The sequence below is a fragment of the Xiphophorus hellerii genome, chromosome 8, assembly GCF_003331165.1.
Source record: "Xiphophorus hellerii strain 12219 chromosome 8, Xiphophorus_hellerii-4.1, whole genome shotgun sequence".
In the NCBI taxonomy this organism is placed as follows: domain Eukaryota; kingdom Metazoa; phylum Chordata; class Actinopteri; order Cyprinodontiformes; family Poeciliidae; genus Xiphophorus; species Xiphophorus hellerii.
The window spans coordinates 29,435,201-29,461,181 of record NC_045679.1 but is presented as its reverse complement, the minus strand read 5'-3'; the positions used below and the strand labels follow the sequence as shown (position 1 = coordinate 29,461,181).

Genomic DNA, 25,981 nt, shown 5'->3' with positions numbered 1-25,981 from the left:
TTCCTTAGGATAAACCAGACTTGTGCAACTCCACAATTCTTTTCTGGCTCTTTTGGTTTATTTCTTTTGTTTTTCTAATTGTGTCAAACAAGAAAGCTCTATGTACCAGGTGTGGTATAAAATACATCCACAGGTGTGCCTCCACCTGTGGAACTTAAATGTGTCAATTAAGCTAAGGGTGGTTTCCAAAGGCATGACATCATCTTCTGAGATTTTCCTCACTGCTTAAATTTGGTAAATGGTAATGTTTTTGATAATTCTAACTAACCTAAAACAGAGGAAGTTTGGTAAAATGTCTTCAGACAGTAAGGAAAAAAGGCGTATGTCTTTTATTCATTGTATGGAAACTTGTGGTTTCAATTGTATATTGGATGTTTTGTAAATTGCATTGTGGATTTAGAGAGCTCTATAGATAATCTGAATTTAATTGACATAAAATTAAAAAAGTCAAATGAATTCATCATTGTTTCTGCTTCCTCCTTGCACAGCACACTGTGAAGACAGCTGTGTTCATGGCAGTTGTATGGCACCCAACACCTGTCGATGTGAACCAGGCTGGGGGGGTTCCAACTGCTCCAGTGGTGAGTTCCTCAGCTGTTGCTGTCTGTGAGTGATCGTGTCACGTGTATGGCTGGTTTCCTGTGAAAGTACTCTGAACTCATGTTGAAAAAATGACTTTCAACTGCAGCCTATTAAACCACACAGAGAGAGATGGTTGCTTTGGTGTGAATGTCTTCAACAAAACAACATTAAGCTGCAGGTCATGTAAATGACCTGCAGCTTGATGTTGTTTTGTTGAAAATGATAAATATTTCCATATTTCCCAACTGGTTTCTGAGACAGCATATTCTGAAACCAAATCACAAGGACTTCTATCTTATATTTTTAAATAGAAGTGATATGTTTGCAAAATATTTTAACCTGTCAGTAGTTCAAGGTATCAATTATTTTCAGTGTAAAATCTGAATATGTTTGGTTTTACAGACAGGTAACAGATTTTAGAAAATATTAAAAAGCTAATGAGGTATACTAAGCTCTTATCTACTAACACTGAAATCCACAATTCAACAAAAATAAAAAAATACAATGTAATGTCCATGCTTTCATGTGTAATAATGTTCTTTTTTCTGTGTCCTGGGATTCGATGCTTTTTCAGGATAAAAACTTGGAACATTATGCCTATGATACCAGTTAAACTCCCCCAGCTCCCCCTCCCCTCCCAAAAAAGTCATTAAACTTGGGGCATCGTGTGATGTAGTATTCCCCCTTCTCTCTGCCCCCTTTTTGTCTAACTGCTTGAAGAAAAATAGAAAAAGGCCACCAGCACCAACCAAAAACAGATTATAAAGAAACTGAAACAATCATAATTTTTTAAAATTATTCTCACATCTCCCTCTCTATAAGTGAAATAAAATAAGTCATTTATGAAATGTCTACACTCAGTTGCTTTTGTACAAGAAATTGGTAACCTTTATTGTGTAATGGTTTTTGGAATAATTTGGGCCCACATGCAGTGAAGCTCTCAGGAGACCAAACAGTTTGCGAGGCAAGGACAGGTTTTACCTTGGAGATGTGGAACGTGGGATGGACTCTGAGACAGGCAGCTGTTGGACTGATTGACATATAGACTGATAAAGCGTGGACCCAGCTTCCTAAGGATGGATTTAAATGGAATGTCACGTTAAAAGACCCAAACGTGGACTTCCGGGTATGACCACAAGGTAGAAGGTCGCGTTCGACACTGCTCCTGACAAAAATCCTGCAGATTCCCTTTTAAAAATTACTGAACGCTACAACAACGATAACTGAGTTTGATTTGGGTGAAACTATGCCAGGCCCTGGAAGAACGAGCAAAGATAAGTCAAAAATAACTATGCAATCCAAGTTGACGGACTACGGACCACAAAACGTGGAGCTTAGCACAAACGAAGCTAGCAAAAAAGTTAGCAAGGAGCCGAGCAGCAGCAAGGGAGTTGAAGAAGAACTAGCAGCTAACAGCGGCAAAATGAATAGCTCACTCGGCGACAAAGCAGATATACTTGGAGCAATAACGAGCTTACAGTCTGATTTTTCTGGAAGATTTGACGATGTTATGACAGCAATAGAAGCAGTGAGGAAAGAAGTGGGTGAGTGTTCGAAGCGTTTGACGCATGCAGAGGAACGTTTGTCCACGATGGAAGACGAGCAAATGTAGCTAATTAACAAAGTTAAAAGCTTGGAGGAAACAAAGAAGCTAATGGAGGGAAAAAATAGTTGACATGGAAATGAGGTCTCGCCTCAACAACCTTAGATTGGTGAATCTCCCCGAAGGCGCAGAGGGCTCCGATGCCTGTGGATTTTTGGAAAGCTGGTTGTTGGAGTTGCCTGCCCTGAGAAATCCGCTGTTTCTCGAAAGAGCTCACCGCGTTGGCCCGAAAAGAAATGCATTAGCACCCCCAAGAACCGTAATTATGTGATTTCTTAACTACAAACAAAATGATCTGATATTCAAAGCAAGTAAAACAAAGACGGATATCCTCTACAAGAACCAGCGGGTGAGATTCTACAACGACGTCGCTAGATACACAAGCAGCGCAAGCAGTACGATGGAGTCCGCAAGCGCCTCCGCGAGCTCGGGCTGACACGGCATCATCCCTCCGGCTAAACTGGTGCTAACGTACCAAGGGGAAACCTTCAGGTTCAACACACCTGCAGAGGTCCAAACGTTCATCGATCGGATTCAGAAGGGACAGATAAGTGCAATGGAGTGACTGAATAGATTCAGTACTGATGGAGTGTAGCGTTGGTGCGTCTCTAATAAATATACCTTTTTGTTAGATCATCATTATGTTAACATGGTATAACGTGAAGTTGCACTCTTTATTATACTTTTTTTTATATATATATACACCTTATACTTTTAGTTTCATTGTTGTGTTGTGATGTTCTACCTCTATTATACACACTAGAGATCACCTCAAATGTATAGGGATAATTAGACTTTTGGAAACGCAGGAGAAGGTCGAGTACAGTAGAATAGATCATAAGGATCTATACATGTCAGTGGTTGGAAGCAACATACTGGGAGGGCCTGACCATTTGGTTGGGAACGAGGTTTTATTTGTTCAGGTAGTTCAGGGATTGTGGGTGTATGTTAACTGTTCAGTTGTTTTTGTTGCCCCTCTTGGACATATTTGTGGAGTTATTGCATCAATGTCTTTTAAGTTGCATCAATGTCTTTTAAGTTGACATGACGCAGAGGACGGAAATTAAATGCACATCCTGGAACTGTAGAGGCTTACATAAAACAAAAAAAATCAAACAAGTCATGAACAAACTGAAAGATTTAAACTCTAAAATAGTATTTTTACAAGAGACCCATCTCTTGGAGGAAGAAAATATAAAATTACGTAGGAGGTGGCAGGGGGATGTATATGTAGCTCCATTTACATCAAGAGCCAGGGGAGTAATGACCCTAATTCATAAATCTGTTCCTTTTCAGGTGACCAATGTTATTAAAGATAAATTGGGGAGATATCTGATTATTCAGGGGTCCATTTTACAAGAAACTCTGAACTTAGTAAATGTGTATGGTCCCAACACTGATGATGATGTTTTCTATACCAACTTCTTTCTTGCCCTTTCATCGCTGACAGGAAAATACATTATAGGGGGCGACTGGAACTGTGTTCTGGACCCCGCTCTGGACAGAGCTTCAGGAGCTGACCAAACGCACACCAGAAGTAGGGAAACAATATGTAATTTTATGAAAGAATTAAATTTAGTAGATATCTGGAGACATTTAAAACCCACTGAAACAATCTACTCATGCCATTCAAAAGCATTTAGAACATACTCGCGCATAGACTATTTTTTGATTTCAAAAGAATTACTCTCAAATATTACTGATTGTTGCTATGATAGCATACTAATATCAGATTACGCTCCCTGTAATTTATTATATTCTAATAACAACATGTTGAGAGACCCTCCTCGATGGTGCTTACACCAGAAATGGCTGAAAGATGAGAAATTTCTTAATTATGTTGGAGAAAAGATAGACGAATATTTCAGTTTCAATACCACACAAACTTCAGCCTGTATAAAATGGGACGCTTTTAAGGCATGTTTGAGGGGTTATATAATCAGTTACACCGCATCAAAATCTAAAGAACAACGCAAAAGCAGATCACAATTGGAATCTTAGTTTAAATTACTAGAACTACAAGCTTTTAGAAATGGCAACACAGAAACAGAGAAGGAGTTGCTGTTATTAAAGGCGCAATATGAAAAAGAATCTGCAGACAGAGCGGCCTCCAGTTTATTAAGATTAAATCAATCATTCTATGAACAAGGAGAAAAACAGGGGAAACTCTTGGCATGGCAAATAAAACAACTGGAAGTGCAAAAAAACACAACTTCTCTTATTAATAGTAAAGGGGAAACTTTAGTAGACCCAATCAAGATAAATGAAGAATTTAGAAAATACTATGAAAGGCTGTATGATTCTCAAGACACCTCCGATTTACAGGAACACGACTCATTTCTAAATAAGTTAATTATTCCCTCGATAGATGAAGGTTATAGAGAACAATTGGAAGCTGAAATTACAGAAGAAGAGCTGGGTAAGGCTATTGACTGCATGAAGGCAGGGAAGAAAGCTGGGCCTGATGGGTTCTCTAGAGACTTTTATAAAAAATTTAAAAAACAATTACTAAGTCCTATCTTAGAGATGTTTCAGGAGGCATATTGTAATGGTGGCCTACCAAAATCTATGACAAGTGCTTTAATCTTTGTGCTACCCAAACCAGGGAAACCCAGCAATAAATGTGAAAACATGAGGCCAATAAGTTTGCTTAATGCTGACCTAAAAATACTCTGTAAATTATTAGCAATACGCTTACAAGATTCACTTCCTTCAGTGATACACAGGGATCAAAACGGCTTTGTTTTGGGTCGGCAAGGTCTACACAATGTGAGGAGGCTTCTAAACATTATTCATGGCTTGGGTGTTAAATCAGGAACTGCATTTCTTTCTCTAGATGCCGAGAAGGCGTTCGACCGAGTCGAATGGGCCTATCTTTTCAACATTTTAAATAGTTTTGGTTATGGAAACAATTTTAAAAAATGGATACACTTATTATATTTAAATCCTACTGCAGAAATATTAACAAATAAAAATGTGTCCAAACTAATTGTTATCAAACGAGGATGCCGCCAAGGATGTCCTTTGTCCCCTTTGTTATTTACTTTAGCATTGGAGCCTCTTGCTATAGCTGTGAGGTCCCATAAATCTATAGCAGGCATTACAATCAGACAAGTAGAACACAAACTTTCATTATATGCAGATGACATAATCCTGTTCATTTCAAACTTAAAAGAATCCATTCCAAGTTTGCTTAATTTAATAGAGGAATATGGTCATATTTCAGGGTATAATATAAATAAAGCTAAATCTTCATTACTACTATTGGATGAAAAAGAAATGTCCCCAGAAATAAGTTCAGAATTTAAGGTTAGAGATTTCACTTATTTAGGAATTCAAATATTTTCAAATCTAGACATGATTTTAAAGAAGAACTATGAATGTTTAACAAAAGAAACCACTGAAAATATCAATAGATGTATGCCCCTTCCCTTATCACTGATTGGCAGGATCAACACCTACAAAATGAATATACTGTATTGTATATTTTTCAGAATGTCCCCCTGCTGCCTCCTGCAAACTGGTTCAATAATTTTAGGAAGTTAATTGTTGGGTTTTTATGGCAAAATAAACGGCCTAGGGTTAGAATGTCGCTCTTACATTTACCTCACAATGAGGGAGGACTAGGGTGTCCGAATATGAAGTGATATTACTGGGCAGCCCAACTTAGGACTATTAGATATTACTTTAATGACAGAGACGCCCCGCAATGGACAGAAATGGAATCTGAATCTGTAAGTCCACCTTTACCTGTATACATTTTTTCTGATTCAGTCCCAAGACTGTTGGGAAAAACAGTTAATCCTATTGTTAAAAACATGATCAAAATATGGTATGAAGTAAAGAAATTCACAAAAGAACCAGTTACATTATCACAGTTTACTCCTATATGGGGAAACCAAGATTTCAGTCCTGGAAGAGCAGAGTCTGTATTTAGACAATGGGCCGCAAAGGGAATAGATAAAATTCATGATTTGTATCAAACAAATTCAGCTTACATGGTGTCTTTTGAAGAATTCAGGCAAAAATTTAATATAAATAGAAAATACTTCTTTAAATACCTTCAGCTTAGAAGCTACATTAGGACAAAAAACAAAGATTTAACCAAGCCACCAAAGTCCCAGCTAGAAGAAATGGTTTGCAAAGACAGCGCAAGTAAAGGTGCGATTTCAAAATTCTACAACTTTATGGTTTTAAATTCCCCAGAGGACTCAGCACTGAAACTAGAAGCCTGGAAATTAGCCCTGGGAGTAAACCTGTCACTGGAGGACTGGCAGTCTGACTGTACAAAGGCTCAGAAACAAACTGTTAACTCTCGCTTAAGGTTACTACAATACAAATGGTTAATGCGAATCTATATTACACCAGTCAATTTAAATCGGTACAATCCTAATATACCAGATATATGCACAAAATGTTTAGAAGAAAAGGGGACTTTGTTCCATTGTATTTGGGAATGCAGGGAAATTCAAAAATTTTGGAAAGCAATAAAAAGAACTGTAGAACATCTTGTGCCAAAAGATGTTGCACTAGACCCGGTTTTCCTAATTTTAGGTTTGTATCCAAAAAATACCTTGTTTACCAAATGTGAGCTACTATTGATTGATATGTGTCTACTTCAAGCTAAAAGACTGATAGCACTATTCTGGAAGAGAACAACAGGACCAGGCATCAAACAATGGATCAGGCAAATGCTGAAGACTTTACCTCTGGAACGCATAACATATCTCCAAAAAGGGAAAAGCGAATTATTTGAAAACATTTGGAGACCCTTCAGGAATTTTGTTGAAGGAGAGGACTTGTCACAAGACGAAGAAGCCAGCTAAAGACGAGATTAATGTCAAACCATAATGTTAAACAAGGGAGCCTCAGCAGTGGACTATTATCTCCTGTACACTTAAAGGAATGTATGCAGATATGTATCTAAGAGGGCGTTTGTTGGTCTTGTTTATTGTATTGGTTATATGGTAGGTATATCTGTAAAAAACACAATAAAAATATTGTTGGAAAAAAAAAAAGACCCAAACTTTCTGCCCAGGTGCCAGATCTGATTTGTCCGGAAAAATGCTGAAGGTTTGTTGGCAGTAAAACTGCTCAGATCAGCGATCAGGAACTTAGTCCAAACTTTCTTCGTGGTTACCGTGGCAGGAAAACACAGGACAGGTTAAATTCACCAGAAAATAGGTAGGGTTGCCACCTTTCAGAAATTAAAATAAGGGACGCCCACGCCCACTGTCATCCTACTCTCGTCGGGTGAGATGGCCACTGCAGTGATAGACATCATTAATGGCAGTGTATTTTGTTTAAAAACAAAAAGTGATTCATAGAGCAGTCATTCATACATAGAGGTACAGTATCCCAAAATTGTACTCCAATCAGATTAGCAAATGTTCAACACGGTTTTAATTAAGTAAAAGTAGAAAGGAACTGTCTAATAAATCAGTCAAGCTTTAACTAAGCAAGTGTAAAAAAAAAATTGGGTAAAAAGTCTACTCAACACCTGATCACAACACCTGATTTAACTTTTTTTTCTCAATTGCTTGTATTCATTCTCACTGAGACTGTTCACTGAGATGTGCGTCTTTCCACTCACATCTGTATTTTTGCAACAGTTTTTGCTTCTAAGGACATGGCGGAGGACATCTTAAAAGAATGCAGGTTGATAGCAGCTTAATTCAGCTGTTTAGTGTCTGTCACTAGGCAACCATGACAACAGCACCGGACTGTAGCATTCTGGGGGGTCTTTTATAGCTCCCGCCACGACAATTTTGCTGACTTTAATATTTCCTGTGTTTTAGTTTGGTCATTATTGTTACACTGATAGGTGTGTTTGTTGGACATTTATATAAATACAGAAAAAATCACATCCCGTAATACAGGATGCAACATCCATCCATCCATCCATTTTCTTTTGCTTTATCCGGGGTCGGGTCGCGGGGGTAGCAGTTTCAGAAGGGAGGCCCAGACCTCCCTCTCCCCAGCCATTTGTTCCAGCTCCTCTGGGGGAATCCCAAGGCATTCCCAGGCCAGCCGAGAGACATAGTCCCTCCCGCGTCTCCTGGGTCTTCCCAGGGGCCTCCACTCCAGCGAGAACTAGCTGAGTGAAGCTGACACCCCACCCACGTCAAAAAATTCAGCAAATAGTCTGAGTGGTTAGTGCTCCGTTAGTGCAGGTTTGTGCCGTTAAAATTTTCGTTTGTGCAGCTTTGGTTTCTGAGATATTAAAAATTATTTTTTAGGTCATCCAGAGTTCACCATCCCCCCATGTTGCTCCAAAACAAACCAAACTAGGCTACTTCGTTAGTGCTCCGTTTGTGCAGGTTTGTGCAGTTAAAATTTTCGTTTGTGCAGCTTTCGTTTTCGAGATATTAAAAGTTATCATTTTGGCCGATGACGTTACCATCCCCCCATGTTGCTCCAAAACAAAACAAACTGGGCTACTGCTCATTATGAGATATTACATAATTTTCTTTCATACGCCAACTGACTTCACCTAAATTGATGACTGTGGCCTGCTCTGGACATAACCACATAGCAAGCAGTTATTAATTTCGTATGTTATTGTGTAAGTTAAATTCTGCAGATTTTCAGCTGTTGTACAATGTGTACCTTCTTTTGTTTTGAACTTCAATAAAGATTTAGAACAAGAAGAAATTTGTCTCATTTCAAGAAATTCTTTTAGATAGTAATGTTTTCTCACCAATATAACTTTCTCCACAATAATTGAATCCTGTCAATACAGGACATGCGGCCGTGACCATAACGTAATGTGTGTATTTGTATTCAATTTCAATTTCCTGAGGGAGTTTTCCCAAAGGATCAATAAAGTACAAGTCTAAGTCTAAGTCTTTGGTTTCGGAGGTGGTTTCAACAATTACATTCACATTGTTGACTTACTTTCTGTTGATTATGCAGCAAAATGGTAAAAAACGACAACAACAAAAAATCCATAGCTAACATGCTAGTTGCTTGAGCAAATAAAGTTTTTGCAGAGTAAAACCGGAAGTGCACGGCAGCGTCATTGGTTCAACAAAGTTCATCCAAGTAATGTACTTAATATTTAGTAAATATATTTTAAATGCAACGAGTTTCATTTCATCCAATTTCTGACATTAAATGTATATGCGTGGGCTTCAAAGATTTTTAAAAGCACGTAAAATGTTTTGCCAACTTTGACAAAGTTCTCACACAACGTCAACTGTGATTGGCTCCACCCACACTGTAGCAAGTGTTGTTTTTGCGGCAGAGCAAGTGTAATTTCAACCTCTCGTTGAAATTATTCTAGCAGTCTGAAAGAAATCGTTTTGAAAGAGTCATCTTTGGAATTTTTCCAACCCTGATTTTGATTTTTGAACAAGGTAAGTAAATTAATGCTCAGGTTTCATATAAAATGTTGACTCGATGCAATCCATCCCCATAAAAGCAGAGAGGATGTATGCATGGATAGCTTACATATCCATTTGTTTAAATTCACAACTTATATTTGAAGTCCAGAATTTTTAAACCTGTTGAAACATAGATAATTTATTCCAAAGGGAAATAAAAATTTAACAGGTACTTAAATTGCCAATTCACAAGACTAGTAACAATGCATTATTGAAAATTATCTTGTAAAAAAAAAAAATTGCTTAAATAGTAGAAATGAGAAACTGGGAAAGCCAACTTAACTTTTTTTAGTTCAAGACTATTGTAATTGTGCAGCCTCTGCTAGAATGTCAATGTTTTGTGGCTTCTTTGAAATTATGTAGACCAGAATTATTATTTTGAGCAATGCTAATCAAAGCCTTTTTATTTTTTAACTAGATGCCTCGACAGCCAGCAGTGGACAGAGAGTCTCTTTTTGCAGTTCTCTGCAAGTCAAAAGAGGCTATCCTAGAAAACGGCAATATAGCCACTCCAGCTGCCGCTGTCTGGACAGAGCTAAGTCAGCAGTTGGGAAATAAAATGTCTGCAAAAGCCCTGTACACATTTGTAAAGCTAAACAGACAAAACATATGGTCAAGCTTGGAAATAAATGATCAAGAAAGTGATCCTGAAAGCCCCGTGGACACAGAGTTTGACTCAGGCACAACTTCTTCTGAACAATTTACAGATTTTCAGCTTGAAGTTCCATTTGAAGAATGGATTAAATTTATACCAGAAAGAGTTGAATACAATGACAAGTTTCCATCATCTGGCAAAAGGGAATACACAATTTTAAAACCTGGCACTTGGAGTCACATAATTAATGATCTGGTTTGGAAAAAGTTGAAAAGCACATGTACATTTGTATTGCAAAGAGCAAAAGTTTATCCAACTGTCACTAGTAAGTACATTGATATCAAAGGCTTCTGTAAAGAGTGTCAAGGCCATGTTAAAATGACATGTGACAGAGAGCCAACGGTCAACAGCCCAATGGTGCTCCATCCAAGGTGCCGACATCTCCCTGCACACTGGCCAGTCCAAAGGATTCATGTCAGGAACCCTTCGTGCACAGGTTTCAAAAGAGTTGTGTGAGGGTAGGATGGAACCAGCTGTATGGAGGTCAGCAAAGGCATCAGAGTTGATGGATATTGGAGATCCCGAGCTAAGTCACCTTCCAAACCTGGCAACCTTATGAAAAGCCAAGCAGGAGAGAAAAGATTTGAAATTATGTATTGACAGGATTCAATTATTGTGGAGAAAGTTATATTGGTGAGAAAACATTACTATCTAAAAGAATTTCTTGAAATGAGACAAATTTCTTCTTGTTCTAAATCTTTATTGAAGTTCAAAACAAAAGAAGGTACACATTGTACAACAGCTGAAAATCTGCAGAATTTAACTTACACAATAACATACGAAATTAATAACTGTTTGCTTTGTGGTTATGTCCAGAGCAGGCCACAGTCATCAATTTAGGTGAAGTCAGTTGGCGTATGAAAGAAAATTATGTAATATCTCATAATGAGCAGTAGCCCAGTTTGTTTTGTTTTGGTGCAACATGGGGGGATGTTGACGTCATCGGCCAATATTATAACTTTTAATATTTCAGAAACCAAAGCTGCACAAACGACCGTTTTAACGGCACAAACCTGCACTAACGAAGCACTAACGAAGTAGCCCAGTTTGGTTTGTTTTGGAGCAACATGGGGGGATGGTGAACTCTGGATGACCTAAAATATAATTTTTAATATCTCAGAAACCAAAGCTGCACAAACGAAAATTTTAACGGCACAAACCTGCACTAACGGAGCACTAACCACTCAGACTATTTGCTGAATTTTTTGACGTGGGTGGGGTGTCAGCTTCACTCAGCTACCAAAGCTTATCAAATGCTTTGTACACTTGGTCAGACAGAGTTAATGCGCGCGGCCGCACTGAGATCTGAAAAACTCGTCCCTCAAACTTGAGCAACCACAACAGTTTCTGTAATTCTTATTAAAAACTCAAAATAAACGAAATGGAAGAGCTATTAAAACCACATTAGCATCATTGAATTAAATCTCCTGTTTGTTGCTTATCTCTGCGCGCAGTGCAGCGGATTTTACTCATCTTGCAGGGCCGGTGTTATGCCGAGAAACGCATGCCTGCCGAGAATTACATGCCCTGTCGCGGGAGCGCGCATCGCTTTAAAATCTCGCATATTGATAAGAAAACGGACTGAAATACACGGAGCCCCCTAGGGGATATGGGGAATTTTTTTTCTTTTGCGTTCCCTCGCAAAACCTTTTGCTTTCTGCTTTAATATAAGGTTATGTGAGGTTTTTCCATGAATGTTAGAATCTTTTTGTGAAATATCTGAAGTTTTATATCTTTCTTTAGGATAGAAAGGCACCACAAACCTACGATATAAACAGAAACCTTCCGTAAGTAGGAAAGAAATAAAAATACATCCTAATTTGGACTATTTCTGAGTTATTATCGCGGGTAATAAGTCATGACAGTTTTGATTGTGTCTCTGTTGTGTTCGTAGTCTGAATGGTTTAAAGAGCTGCTTTCAGTGCCGCTCCATCTTAGCCTTAACAGACATAAACATGCAGTAAAAAAATCGATTTTCAATCAGTGTTTTGCACCAAACAATTTTTTTTAACATTTTTATTAGTTTTGTGTTTTCACAAACAGAAAAAATAGAAAATTGTACACTGTGCTGCCAGTCACCTTACATGAGTATGAGATACGAAACAGAAACAAAAACAACAACAAAACAAAACAAAAAAAACAAACATGAAAAAATAATTTAAAAAAAAAACATAAAATAAAAGGAAGCTGCCGTACAATGTAACATTCACGTTAAATCATGCCTTCAGTGGTCGGCAAACATTAACAGACATGTTTACAGCCTGACATCAACACAATCATATCTAGCCTGGTGATCAGAGAAAGAGGAAAGATGCATAGGAATGCAAAAGGAGGATGTCCATTAGTTAAGATCTGGTGAGACCTTCCACTTTATAGGATTCTGACCTCTCATCACAAGTCTTGTCAGCTCTTTAGGTAAATAGTTTAGCACAGGAGACCACATATCAATGAAATGTTTCTCATTACCCTTAAGGACTGCACTAATTCTTTCATGAGGGAGGACCCTAAATATTTCTCTATACCATTGTGTGATAGTTGGTGGTTTATCCTTAATCCAATTAATTAAAATGCATTTTCTAGCCAAAAGCAATAATTTGTCACAAAGTTTGAAGTGCGACTGAGTGACTGATTTTGAAGGGAGGCCAAGAAGAAACAGACCTGGGTCAGAAATAGTCCAAATTAGGATGTATTTTTATTTCTTTCCTACTTACGGAAAGTTTCTGTTTATATCGTAGGTTTGTGGTGCCTTTCTATCCTAAAGAAAGATATAAAACTTCAGCTATTTCACAAAAAGATACTAACATTCATGGAAAAACCTCACATAACCTCATATTAAAGCATAAAGTACGGCGCCCACCGTAAGAAAGGCTAACAGTATTCAATTATGCTGCATAACTGACCTACTGGTCAGTATTGCGAGGGAACGCAAAAGTATTGCGAGGGAACGCAAAAGTATTGCAAGGTAACGCAAAAGAAAAAAAAATCCCCATGTCCCCTAGGGGGCTCCTATTGATATAAAACTCATCCCAGGAGTTCATAGAACAAGTGTGATTATGTAGAAAAAGTTATTTCACTCTTAACTCTTTATTTCTCCATGTTAGCAGGGGATGCATTTTTTGGCAATATGGATTTTGTTCCTGCCGATATCTGCATGCCCTCTCTATTTCCCTCAAATATTATCCTATTGATATAAAACTTATACCAGCAATTCATAGTACCAGTGTGATTATGTAGAAAAGGTGAAATCCCTCTTAACTCTTTATTTTTTCAAGCTAGGAGGGGGATGCATTTTTTGGCAATATGGAGTTTGAGCCTGCCGATATTTGCATGCCCTCTCTATTTTCTTCAAATGTTATCTGTTGATATAAAACTTATACCAGCAGTTATGGGAACAAATGTGATTATGTAGAAAATTTTATTTTTTTATTATCGCTATTGCAAGGATACTGAAGGAAATAAATCTGACAATGCAACCTTGCTAAATGTAAAGCATGCACAAACAATTTTGGTTTAACATAAAAATTAAATCACTTTTTTATTAATTTCAACAAAAGAATATTCATAACAATATTTTTTCTTAACTCACTTGGAGAGTCCCAAAAAGATGTGAAGAGGTGCTTGGAAGCAACAAGGTGAGAAAAGCAAGAACAATTATTGTTTATTATAATAAAAAATGTCATAATTGGATAACTGGAATGTTAATTTAACATTTTATCCTCTCAACAAGGGCATTTATGAGAAGCAAAGGGATGAAAGTATCAATGTGGAAATGTGAAACAGTATAACATGCCATCCAGCAAGATATGGTTTCATGTGGTGTATTTGCGCTTAAAGTAATTGCTGTTAAAAAAAAAAAAAATATATATATATATATATATATATTACTTGACTATGATTACTTATATTTCCTATGTAATGTAGAACATTGTCTGTTTACAAATCAATTTATATAACCTTTATGTGTACTGTTCTGTCTCTTATACATATATGTATATCTATCTATATCTCTGTCTGAAGATAGATAGAATTATATATCAATATATTGGTATACATGCTAGTTTACGTTTTTGATGTTGTGAAAAAAGATTAATATGAAAGTGGTGGTCTAATAATCACATTGCCATTAATCTAATGCTATTTTGTAGGAGTAGAACTTTTAAGATGATGAACAGCTTTGGCTTAACAACTTAAACTGTGCATTTAAAATATAATGTAGTTTATGAATTCTATTGCTTTATTACATGGTTGATTTATCTTAATGACAATGGAAAGAATCTGAAATAAGTATAGCAAAAATGTTAAATTATTCATAAATGTCATGACCTCTACAGTATACATGTAGACATACATGTAGACATATTAAAATTTTCTGAATGCCATTTTTATACTTTCAGTGGCTCAAGTTGGAGAAAATTACAAAAAAAGTAAACACTAAATGATACTTTCTTTTACCATAAATCCCAGAAATCCTTAAATACATATGTGTTTCAATTCATGAATAGACAGACACCATGTGAGCCTGCCTAATATGCCAATATGATGTGCAGTTTCTATTAATTGTATCTATTTATGAGACCAGACATTATCAAAAAGGGATGATTAGACGACTGAGATCTACACAGAGGATTATTGTTGTTCCACTTTTAAAAGAACACTAACAAATGGAATTATTTAAAAGAAAAAAAACGCAAAAAAATACCATTAAGTTTATTTTATAACATTGATTTAAAGATGTGGTTTGTTTTTCTGTAGAGTCAGTGGAGACTCTACAGACTGTGGAAGTGAGGACACATAAGATCATATGTGGGTAAGACAACAATGTAATGCAGCGAAAAATCAATTCAAGCAAACCATATACCATCCTTAAAATAGTTGCAAAGTATTTAGATATACAAAAATAAATCATAATAAAATAAATAAACACCCAAGGCAGGTAAGTGGGAAGTGTTTTTTTAAGTACGGTCGTAAAACATGGTGCTAGAATTTTTTTTACCTCCATACATGTCAGGAACATGCTGTCATCTCCTCAAATAAAGTTCTACCAATCATATATTGATGATTAAGAAGAAGCTTTATGTTGACAAAACCCAATATCACCTTCAGTAAACAGATAAGGAACTAAAAATGTTCTTTATGTTAAATATTCTTTATGTTGTTATTGCTGGTATAAGTTTTATATCAACAGGATAACATTTGAAGAAAATAGAGAGGGCATGCAAATATTGGCAGGAACAAAATCCATATTGCCAAAAAATGTATCCCCCTGCTAACATGGAGAAAGAAATAGTTAAGAGGGATTTTACCTTTTCTACATAATCAGAGTAGTTCTATAACGGCTGGTATGAGTTTTATATCAATAGGATGATATTTGGGGAAAATAGGTATGGCATGCAAATATCGGCAGGCTCAAACTCCATATTGCCAAAAAATGCATCCCCTGCTAAAATGGAGAAATAAAGGATTAAGAGTGAAATAACTTTTTCTACGTAATCACACTTGTTCTATCAACTGCTGGGATGAGTTTTATATCAATAGGATAATATTTGAGGGAAATAGAGAGGGCATGCAGATATCGGCAGGAACAAAATCCATATTGCCAAAAAATGCATCCCCCTGCTAACATGGAGAAATAAAGAGTTAAGAGTGAAATAACTTTTTCTACATAATCACACTTGTTCTATCAATTGCTGGTATGAGTTCTATATCAATGGGATAATATTTGAGGAAAATAGACAGGGGATACAAATATCGGCAGGCTCAGAAATTAAAATGCATGCCCCTTACATTAATAGAGTAGACTGTTGAGGATGATATAAAATGTTCTACATCAGGGGTTTTCAAAGTATGAAAGTGTGAGCCCCCCTCCAAGGAGCACAATGCCTGCTGCGCCCCCCCCCCCCCCCCCCCCCCAATAATCAACCCACACACAAACAAATGCCACTACAAAACACCTTCTAATTGCTTTTATTTTAGAACCATCTCATCTTTTAAAATGACACTTTATCTGAATGAAATTTAACACATGAACATTTTAAAACATTTCCTCCCATTTTAATTATTTTATCAGGGCCTTTGTATGGCAAATACGCCCTTTTTTCATTTTTCTAATGATAAGAACAACCCCAAACTCATTTTTTTCATTTGTTTTTTTCTGTGTGCACAGCTCCTTCAGCTTCCTCTCAAAAAACTCCCGCGGCTTGGTCACTAAACTTGGGTGCTTTGTTTCAATGTGACGCCGGAGCTTACAGGGTCTCATGCTATCATTAGCCAGAACCTCCTTGCAGATTACACATTGCGGCCTTGGAGCATCATCGGGAGCAGTCCAGGAAAATCCAAACTTTAAGTAGTCGTGGTCATACTTCCTCTTTTTTCTACTTACGCCAGAGCTTGCCTCCCCTGCCTTTTTCTTTACTAAAAATTTGTCCATTCTTTCTCTCACATCAGTAGACAGCAAGCAGATAGCTTCTTTTCCGGTTTATTTTTTCCCTCGCACAGCGCCTCCCCTAAAGTGCTCTGGCACCCCCTAGGGGAGGCGCGCCTCACACTTTGAAAACCGCCGTTCTACATAATGGGCTTCTGTTTTGTAATGCTTTAAGCCATTATGGTGTTAAAAGAAAAATCGGGGAAATTCAAACCATCTGCGGAGAACATTTTCATCCGACACTGAAAAACGTTCGACTCATATGTCTCAATAAAGGTATAAAAACCGTATTTATTTCAATTAATCCGCGAAATAAAACCCACCGTTTTATGGCTTACATGGTTAAGAAACATGATAATGTTACGAATATCTTTAAAATGTTCCTCTTTAGTCATATTTCAGTCCGTTTTCTCATCAATATGCGAGATTTTAAAGCGATGCGCGCTCCCGCGACAGGGCTTTCAATTCTCGGCAGGCATGAGTTTCTCGGCATAACACCGGTCCAAGGCTGTATGAGGCCTTGTGCAGAATTTGACTTTAGAAGCCCATCTTGCTGCTAAAAACATCAGCACCTCTAACAGCTTCTGTGTTTTAGTGAAATCTAGGACAGGGGGAGTAGTTTAATTGGTCAACCTAAAAAGCAATAAGTTTTAATTGCAGTTTTTTAATTTGTATTTGTGAACAAACAGATCTCAAACTCAAAGATTAAACTCACAGCATCAGATTGTTGCTATGGTAACAAAACAATCTAACTCTGAAGATTGTTCTTTGAACTTTTACAAAGTAAACTTGCCAGCTCCTTAAAATCTTACATTTTAAAGCCAACCAATTTAAATAATTTAATTTATTTATGCTGAAACCATTAAATCAAATTCAGCAGCATTTATAATTTAAATAAACAAATGTTACATTTATGCATCTGTGGTCTATGGGGGGCCTTATGGAGCCACTGACTTAATTTGGATTAAACGGAAGTTCAAATAATTTATATTCATTTTAATTGTATTTTTTTATTAGTTGTTCTTAAGACTAGTTAGTTTAAATAGCATTTCACTGGTGATGTTTTCCCGTTACATATAATAACCCAGTAATATTTTTACTTTTCCTGTCTACTTAACATCTTTTAATACAAAAACACGGTGGACCACCTGTGGTCCGCCTCAGTGCCCCAACCACCAGGCTTAGCAAGTTTTTTGGGGTAAACTGTGGAACGGTTGGAACAATCGTGCAGGACACAGACTTTAGGCATTTTGATGCTGGAGCAACAGAACTAAATGGGGTGTTTTTAGTTCCGGCCCTCCATCTGCATTGGGTGACGTCGGCACTATGTCATCTGAAACCCAGCAATAGGAGGGGAAGTTAGGACAATTGACATGATGCCGGCCCCCATGCGGAAGTAGAGCAGTCCTCCGACAACCACAGTTATTAAGGCAGACTAACAGACCTCAATGTGTTACCCTAGACATTTTTTTGAGTCATTTTTGCCTTATAAACCAACACTGAGGCAAAGGCGGCCGGCAAGAAAATTCTGTAACTAGTCCTACGTCAGGTCTGTAAGGTTATTAGCGGGAAATAAGAAATCAACGATAAAGCCCAAGAGGAAAAATGAGGGACAAAAAAGTCTGATTGGATGTAAGTGTGAATGCTGCGGGACAAAATGGGTGAGTAATTACTTAAATATTACTGGCTTGTGAAAATCTGCCGGTATCTAAAATAGTTTAAATGCCAATATAGCAGTTAGCGCAATCTGTTTTCAGGCTGCCATAGAGCTACAGTTACAATCTACACGCATAAAATCCAGCATAACTACCTTCACTTATTGATCTGGAAATGATTAGATGTTTAGGATTGTTATTTTAATTTAACTGAGTTGTGAGTCGTTAGGAGCCCTAAGTCGTTAGCATGGAGCTATCAGTAAGTATCGTTATGATAAAAACTGGGATGTTTACTACCAGTTACCTTCGCTGACAACTTAGATCATGATTATCTATTATTTTCCTCAAAATCTCTCTGACTGCAGCGTGTTTTCTATGATAGATACTGTCAATATTGTCGGAGTGCTGTACTTGGAACACTGATTGCTCAGTTGCTGACAAATGCCCTGGAATGATTGGGGGAGGACTGCTCTATGTCAGCATGGGGGCAGAGCCGGTGTCAAGTCAATTCCAAGGGCCCTTGACCGACGGGGCCAGCCCACAAAAAATTGTTTTATTTTTCTTATTGAAATAGAAATAAATAGGGGCCCTGTCAATTACATAATTAATCATATAGTGTTTTTTAAAATAGTTTTATCAGTAAAAAAATGTATGTTACCTCCTCCCAGACCAAAAACCACACATCTATATTTTCACTGAACCCCCTGTATCACCTGAAATGGTTCATTCCTACTTAGCGCACTTGACGGTGTCCAGCAGCAGTCAGTGGAAGACAAGAGCTACTGTGGCAGTTACTGTGCTGCCTAGAAAAATACTAAAATCAGGTTTTCAAAAGGAGAGAGAGAGAGAAAAAGACAAGAGTGTCAATTTATAACCCAGTTTTTCTCCAAGAGAAGTGAGTAGACTGTGAGATTCTCAACCATTTACATATTTAGCTTAGCTACACACTACTGTTTGCCTCCATTTCACTAGCATTTACTAAATGAAGGAAATAATTTAACATCATATTCATAAATTTAACATGTCCCTGTGTCTCTTACCACACTTAACAACAGACGAGTCAGTCAGCAGCAGCTCTAACCCCAATATCAGCATAATCCCTCCCCCCTGTCCCAGTGTAAAAGGTGAGCATTGTCACTGTGTCCAGTGACAATGTAGTTAGCATCATTACAGGGAATTTTCTCATTTCTCTACTACTCTCTTTACAATTACACAACAAAAACTATGTATTTATTACTCACAGAAATTCAAACAATATTTATAAAATCTTCCATTAGCCTCTCTAGAAGTAAGTGAATGAGGTTGATTGACAGTGAAAAGCCAAGACTGTCCTCCTGGTTCTGATTGGTTGTTTTTGGTCAGAACGGTGCATTTCTGCTGCGAAAGGGGGTCCCAATTAAATTTTTTATCATGGAGCCCAAGATTCCTGGCAGCGCCCCTGCCTCAGACAGCCAAAAATATAAAGTTAGGTGCAAATTCTGGTATTTTTAAAAATTGTTACCAAAATATTTATACAAATAAGGAGTTAGGTTTGGAGGCTGGTTCTAGACCAAATTTACCACAGGGGCCAGAATAGTCAGCGTTCTTTCATGGGGAACACTTAAAAAAGAATGAAGCAAAAAACAGACTAATATTTCATCATTTGATGTATTAAGTGAGCCAAAGAGCCATTTGCGTCTCCAGAGAAACATGTTGCAGACCCCTGAGCTAGCAGATGGAAAATGCGATCCTATCTTGATGCAACAGCTAAAAGTGCAGTATCATAATTTTAAATTCATTGTTGAAGTGAAATTATGAAGGTAAAAAAAATCCTCCACTGAATATTAGCAAAAGACATTTCTTCTTTTCCTTTCAGCTTTTTCCCACATAAGGGTCGCCTCAGCGAGTCATTGGTCTCCATGTAACCCTTTTTTCCGCATCTTCTTCTCTCACACCAACTACCTTCATGTCCTCTTTCACTCCATCCATAAATCTGCTCTTTGATCTTCCTCTTGGTCTCTTTCCTGGCAGGTCCATCCTCAGCATCCTTCTACCGATGTATTCATCGGTAGAAGGATGGTCCAAACCATACATGTACCTCTGTATGGTTTGGACAGAGGTACATGTCCAAACCATCTCAATCTGGCTACCCAGACTCTATCTCCTACACATCTGACATGAGCTGTTCCTCTGATGTATTCATTTCAGATTTTATCCATCCTTGTCACTCCCAAAGAGAACCTCAACATCTCCATCTCTGCTACCTCCAGCTCTGCCTCCTGCCTCTTCGTCATTGCCACTGTCTCTAAACCAAACAGAATTGCTGGTCTCACTACGGTCTTGTACACCTTTCCCTTCATTCTTGCTGATACTCGTTTATCAAACATCACACCTGACACTTTTCTCCACCCGGTTCACCCTGCTTGGACACGTTTCTTCACTTCTTTTCCACACTCGCTGTTGTTCTTTACTGTTGACCCTAAGTACTTAAAATCTTTCACTTTCTTTATTTCTGTTCCCTGTAACCTTCTGTCTCCACTTGGATCTCTCTCGTTCACACACATGTATTCTGTCTGGCTGCAGCTAACCTTCATTCCTCTCCTTTCCAGGGCAAGCCCCCTTCTCAAGATTTTCCTCCACCTGTTCTCTGCTCTCACCACAAATCACAATATCATCTGGAAACATCATAGTCCATGGAGATTTCTGTCCAACCTCATCTGTCAACCTGTCCATCCCCACAGCAAATAGGAAAGGACTCAGAGCCGATCCTTAGTGAAGTCCCACTTCCACCTTGAACTGCTCTGTCACTCCTACAGCACACCTCACCACAGTCTTACAGCTATAATACATGTCCTTCACCATTCTAACATATTTCTCTGTTACTCCAGACTTCATCATGCAGTACCACAGCCCCTCCCTTGGAATCCTGTCATATGCTTTCTCTAGGTCTACAAAAACACAATGCAGCTCCCTCTGACATTCTCTGTACTTTTCTGTCAACATCCACTATGCAAAAATTGCATCTGTAGCATATTTTCTTGGCATGAAACCATACTGCTGCTCACAGATGTCCACTTCTGACCTCAGTCTGACTTCAACAACTTTTTCCCATAACTTCATTGAATGACTCATCAACTTTATACCTCTGTAGTTTCCACAATTTTGGACATCTCCCTTGTTCTTGAAAATTGGCACCAGGACCCATCTCCTCCATTCCTCAGACATCCTCTCACTCTCTAGGATCTCATTGAACAACCTTGTCAAAAACTCTACTGCTGGCTCTCCTAGAAACTTCCATACCTCCACAGGTATGTCATCTGGACCAACTGCCTTTCCACTCTTCATCCTTTTCAATGCCTTCCTTACTTCATCCTTACTAATCTTTGCTACTTCCTAATCCACAGGAGCAGCTTCTTCTCTTTGTTCTCTCTCGTTTTCTTCATTCATCAACTTTTCAAAGTATTCCTTCCATCTTCATATTACACTTTTTGCATCTGTCAGTAAAGTTCCATCTTGGTCCTTAACCCTTTTAATCCCAAATTTTTTCCTGCAAAATAAATGCATGAATTTCAATCCATGAATCTCCCTAACACATGATATTTATGAATTACTACATTTTATGTTGGTTATGTTAGTGAAACAGCATAGTCTGAATTACACAAATTTGGCCTATTTATAGATATTAAAAAATAAGAAAAAAAATGACATGCATAACCTATTATAACAAAAAATGATTACAAGAGTGTTCAGAAATATTTGAGATGCATACAGATTCAGTGCCACATCCTGCAGATATCAGTTTCAATGTGCCAAGTGACCTTTGACCTCATTTGGTCATTTCATCAATGAGACAAAGTCAGGTGAAAATATTAGTATGAACAAATCTGCATCGGGGAGGAAATTCTCCCTGTTCTACCAGACCAAGAACGACACCTTGGTTCTGTCCTAAACTAGATTCAGGTGTGGCGTTATCTTGTAGTCATCATTCAGTGCATAGGCCAGACTTTGTGGATAGGATCGACTTTTGAGTCGGTGGAATAGGGGAGGGGTTCAACTGTGGGAATGACAGTGATGTAGAAGACATTATTTTGAGGTTCCTTCAGGTCTAGAAGATCTAAAATATCTGATGGTTTTAAGCTGTGTGGGAACAGCAAGGTATATAGAATAAACAGCAAACCTATGGACACATAGCTCAGTGCTGTTTATGTATTATGCTAGCGACAACAATTGTTACAATTTGTTCTTCAGGAAATGAATGAGACGCCTGAAGCTCTTTTAGTCTGGTCTTTCTCTAATCTAGGTCAGGTTTCGCAAAGTTACCAAGAGGATATGCTTGAATGCATCAGGATATTACATGCATTTTATTATCTATAATTTCTGCCTTCTCTTTGTACCTCACATCTCCGCTATCAACTCCACCACTGTTTGTAATACAGGGCCAGACTGCAAAAGACACAAAACTATGCACTACTTACCCACAAGCTACAGTTTGTTCTTCACAAGCTGGAGCCTGTTCATCACTCAGTTACTGAATCTTAAAAATTAGAAATATCAATACTCTTTTTCTTTTTCTTGTGCTAAAGTTGAAATTCACATACCTGTACCTTTGGCCTTCCCACAAAGCTTGGAATTTGTAATTCCTACCAAATGAGTCCCCTCTTTTAGTGCTTGACAATTGACATGCAAATGTAAATAAACTTTGATACTGAATAGTTCAAATATGAAAACCACTAGAGTTTGGTTTCAGTTATGTTCATGCTGTGCATAGTGTATCAGTTCACGTTTTTACATTATGTTTGTGGTTGAATGTTATTTCTGTTGTCTCAATAATTCTTGTTCTTACCAAATTCTACTACATTCTGCCAAATGCTATCAGTTTTTGAACTTCACTCACAGATGGTACGCCTGCTGTCTTTCCTCAACTCCCCTTATTCTGAGGGAAGTATGTTTAGAGTCCTCCGTATTTACCTTAAATTATCTCCAAATCTGGGATCCTGCCAAATATTTTTCTTCTTTGACATTCTTTTTAAACTGTGACAGAAAATCTGATAACAACCTGTTATTTTGACATATTACACACACCTAACCATTTGGTGCAGATAGTTTCAACTCTACACAGAGAACATGGCAAAGGTCAATAAATCTATCAATAGAACACTTTACATCTGAGTATAAACTCTGATCTGGATGCTATCTGAATTGATGGCGGTTCCTTGAAGAGTTATGGATAAGAGACTTTGAAATCATCTAGCAAAGATGAACCACTTATGTGGGATTATCCTCCCACTAAGGGTTTTTTTCCCCAGGATCAGATAACATTCAGAGTCTTGCCAACTATGATCTCTTCAGTTGGTGAAATGTTACCTAATTTCAATATTGTCACTGCACAGAAAAAGTTACATGTATTTAGCTTGATCTGATAATCAAGCTGAATACCTGTTGATGTTTTGTAAATGTTACCTTAGTTCTCTAGTATCTATTTCCATCATCATCTGTTGCAAGTAGTAGCACTCAGTAGTCATATCTTTTAAAACTTACTCCCCCACTTAATGTTGTTTATACAGTTTCCTTCCACATTAATTCCAACTACAGGGTTTAAGTTTTATACTTAATTAGAAGAAGTTCTGCAAAAGGCCAGTTGGTTATTCATTTCAATTCGTTAAATGTACTGTAGCTAGGCATTACTTTAAGAAATATTCATAATTTCTTAAGTTATCTTTTTGTTCCTCTTGACACTTGGCAGCAAATTAGAGATGTTAATGGACAGCCAGCATACATATTAGAGGAAGGCCTAAATCCTGCTTATTTTTATCTTCTCTGCAGCTTGTGACAGTGACCACTGGGGCCCCCACTGCAGCAATAGATGTCAATGTAAGAATGGAGCACTATGTAACCCTATCACTGGATCCTGTATCTGCACTCCTGGATACAGAGGCTGGCGATGTGAGGTCCAATGTGAAACTGGCTCTTATGGAAATGGGTGTCAATGGACATGTCAGTGCCAGAATGGGGCCATCTGTCATCATGTGACTGGAGAATGCAATTGTTCACCAGGATACACAGGAACTTTGTAAGTAAGATGAAATGGAAAAAATGCCAGAAACATATATATTTTTTGCTTTTATCCACAGTACACAGAACAAAAATAAACCTGAGTGAAGTTGGCACCCCCACCTTCTTCAAATCAGACAAAATTGGTGTCAAATGTTTGTGCTACGTTTGTGCTGGTTTGTGCAAAACGTTTGACACCAATTTTGTCTGATTTCATAAAAGGGGGAGGGGGGGCTGGATGACCTTTTGACCTTTAACCTTTAATTAATTAATATCTTCAAAGCCAAAGCAGCACAAACAACAATTTTGCTTCACAAACCAGCACAAACGTAGTCGAGTTAATTGACACCCATTTCGTCTGATTTGATGAAGGTGGGGGGGCTGGTTGACCTTTGATTTCTAGAAACATTTCTTTATATTTTTAAAATGATAGCGGCACAAGCGAAAATTTTTGCTGCACAAACGTTTGACACCAATTTGTGAAGTATTTTGTTCTACGATCAAAGGACATGCTATGTGCCAAAACTTTTGTATAGGTGAACAAACAGAGCTCAAACACTGTAGATCATCAGATTCTCTTATATAGATTAAAACATTGTGTTGGCCTGAGAGGTCCAGTATTTGAATGGTTTAAATCATATGTAGAAAACAGAACTTTCTCAGTTCATCTTGACCAATGCTGTTCTGGGGCCAAACCTTTAAAGTACGGTGTTCCCCAAAGCTCAATTTTAGGTCCCATTATGTTTATATTTATTGCCTCTTGGTCAGATTTTCCATAAATTTAACGTTTCATTTCATTGCTTTGCAGATGACATCCAGATTTATATGCCCCTTAAACTGCAAAATGGTAAAAATGAATCTCTTCAGCTATTGATAGATTGTTTAGCTGAAGTTAAATCTTGGATGGAACAAAACTTTCTTCATCCCAATCAAAGTAAAACTCAAGTTATATTATTTGGTCAAAGTCCTCACACTACAAATCCAGACCTGATTCTTGGTTCTTTAGCTCGGGTTTTGTCAGACCTCTGCTAAGAATCTTGGTTTTACTTTTGATAGCTGTTTAAAGGTAGATAAACAAGTTAGCTCTGTCGTTAAATCAAGTTTTTTTCACCTGCGGATTTTAGAAAAAGTTAAATCTTATTTTTGTTTTAAGGACTTTGAAAGACTTATTCATGCCTTCATTACATCTCGTTTGGATTACAGTGAACCCTCGCTATAACACGGTTCACCTTTCACGGCCTCGCTGCTTTGCGGATTTTTTTGTGCAGTTTTTTTCACAGTGCATTGTATTCTGCGTACTGATTGGCTAAATAGTCTCCACGCTTCTTCTCTACCTGTGTGCCAACAACGTTATGGTATTTAAATATACGTAATACAGCTTGGCAAATTTTGGTAAATGTTTTTGCCCAGAAGAAAAAAAGAGCGACAACAACTACCGTTAACTATGTTCTCTCTGAAAAAACACACCTGCACCACAGACTTCAGAAGAAAAGGACACTAGAGAGCGGAGTGAGGCCGCAGCGTCAGTCAGAGGCACAGTGAAATACCTGAGTCACAATTAGTCCTGGTGTACTTTGTATTGATGATTAAAATGATTATTTTACTGTAGTTATTTGTAAGAAAGCGTTCCATTTGTTTAAAAAATGCTTG

General features: G+C 37.6%; 1 protein-coding gene across 3 annotated transcripts in view; it reads left to right on the top strand.

The window, feature by feature from the left end:
- megf10 (multiple EGF-like-domains 10) overlaps positions 1 to 25,981 on the top strand; it is a 109,801-nt gene that overhangs the window by 19,164 nt on the left and 64,656 nt on the right. For all 3 annotated transcript variants that reach the window (XM_032569008.1, XM_032569006.1, XM_032569007.1), the window contains exons 5-6: positions 489 to 581; positions 24,104 to 24,350. In XM_032569008.1, the coding sequence (XP_032424899.1) occupies positions 489 to 581; positions 24,104 to 24,350 (340 nt within the window). The remainder of the gene's footprint in view (positions 1 to 488; positions 582 to 24,103; positions 24,351 to 25,981) is intronic.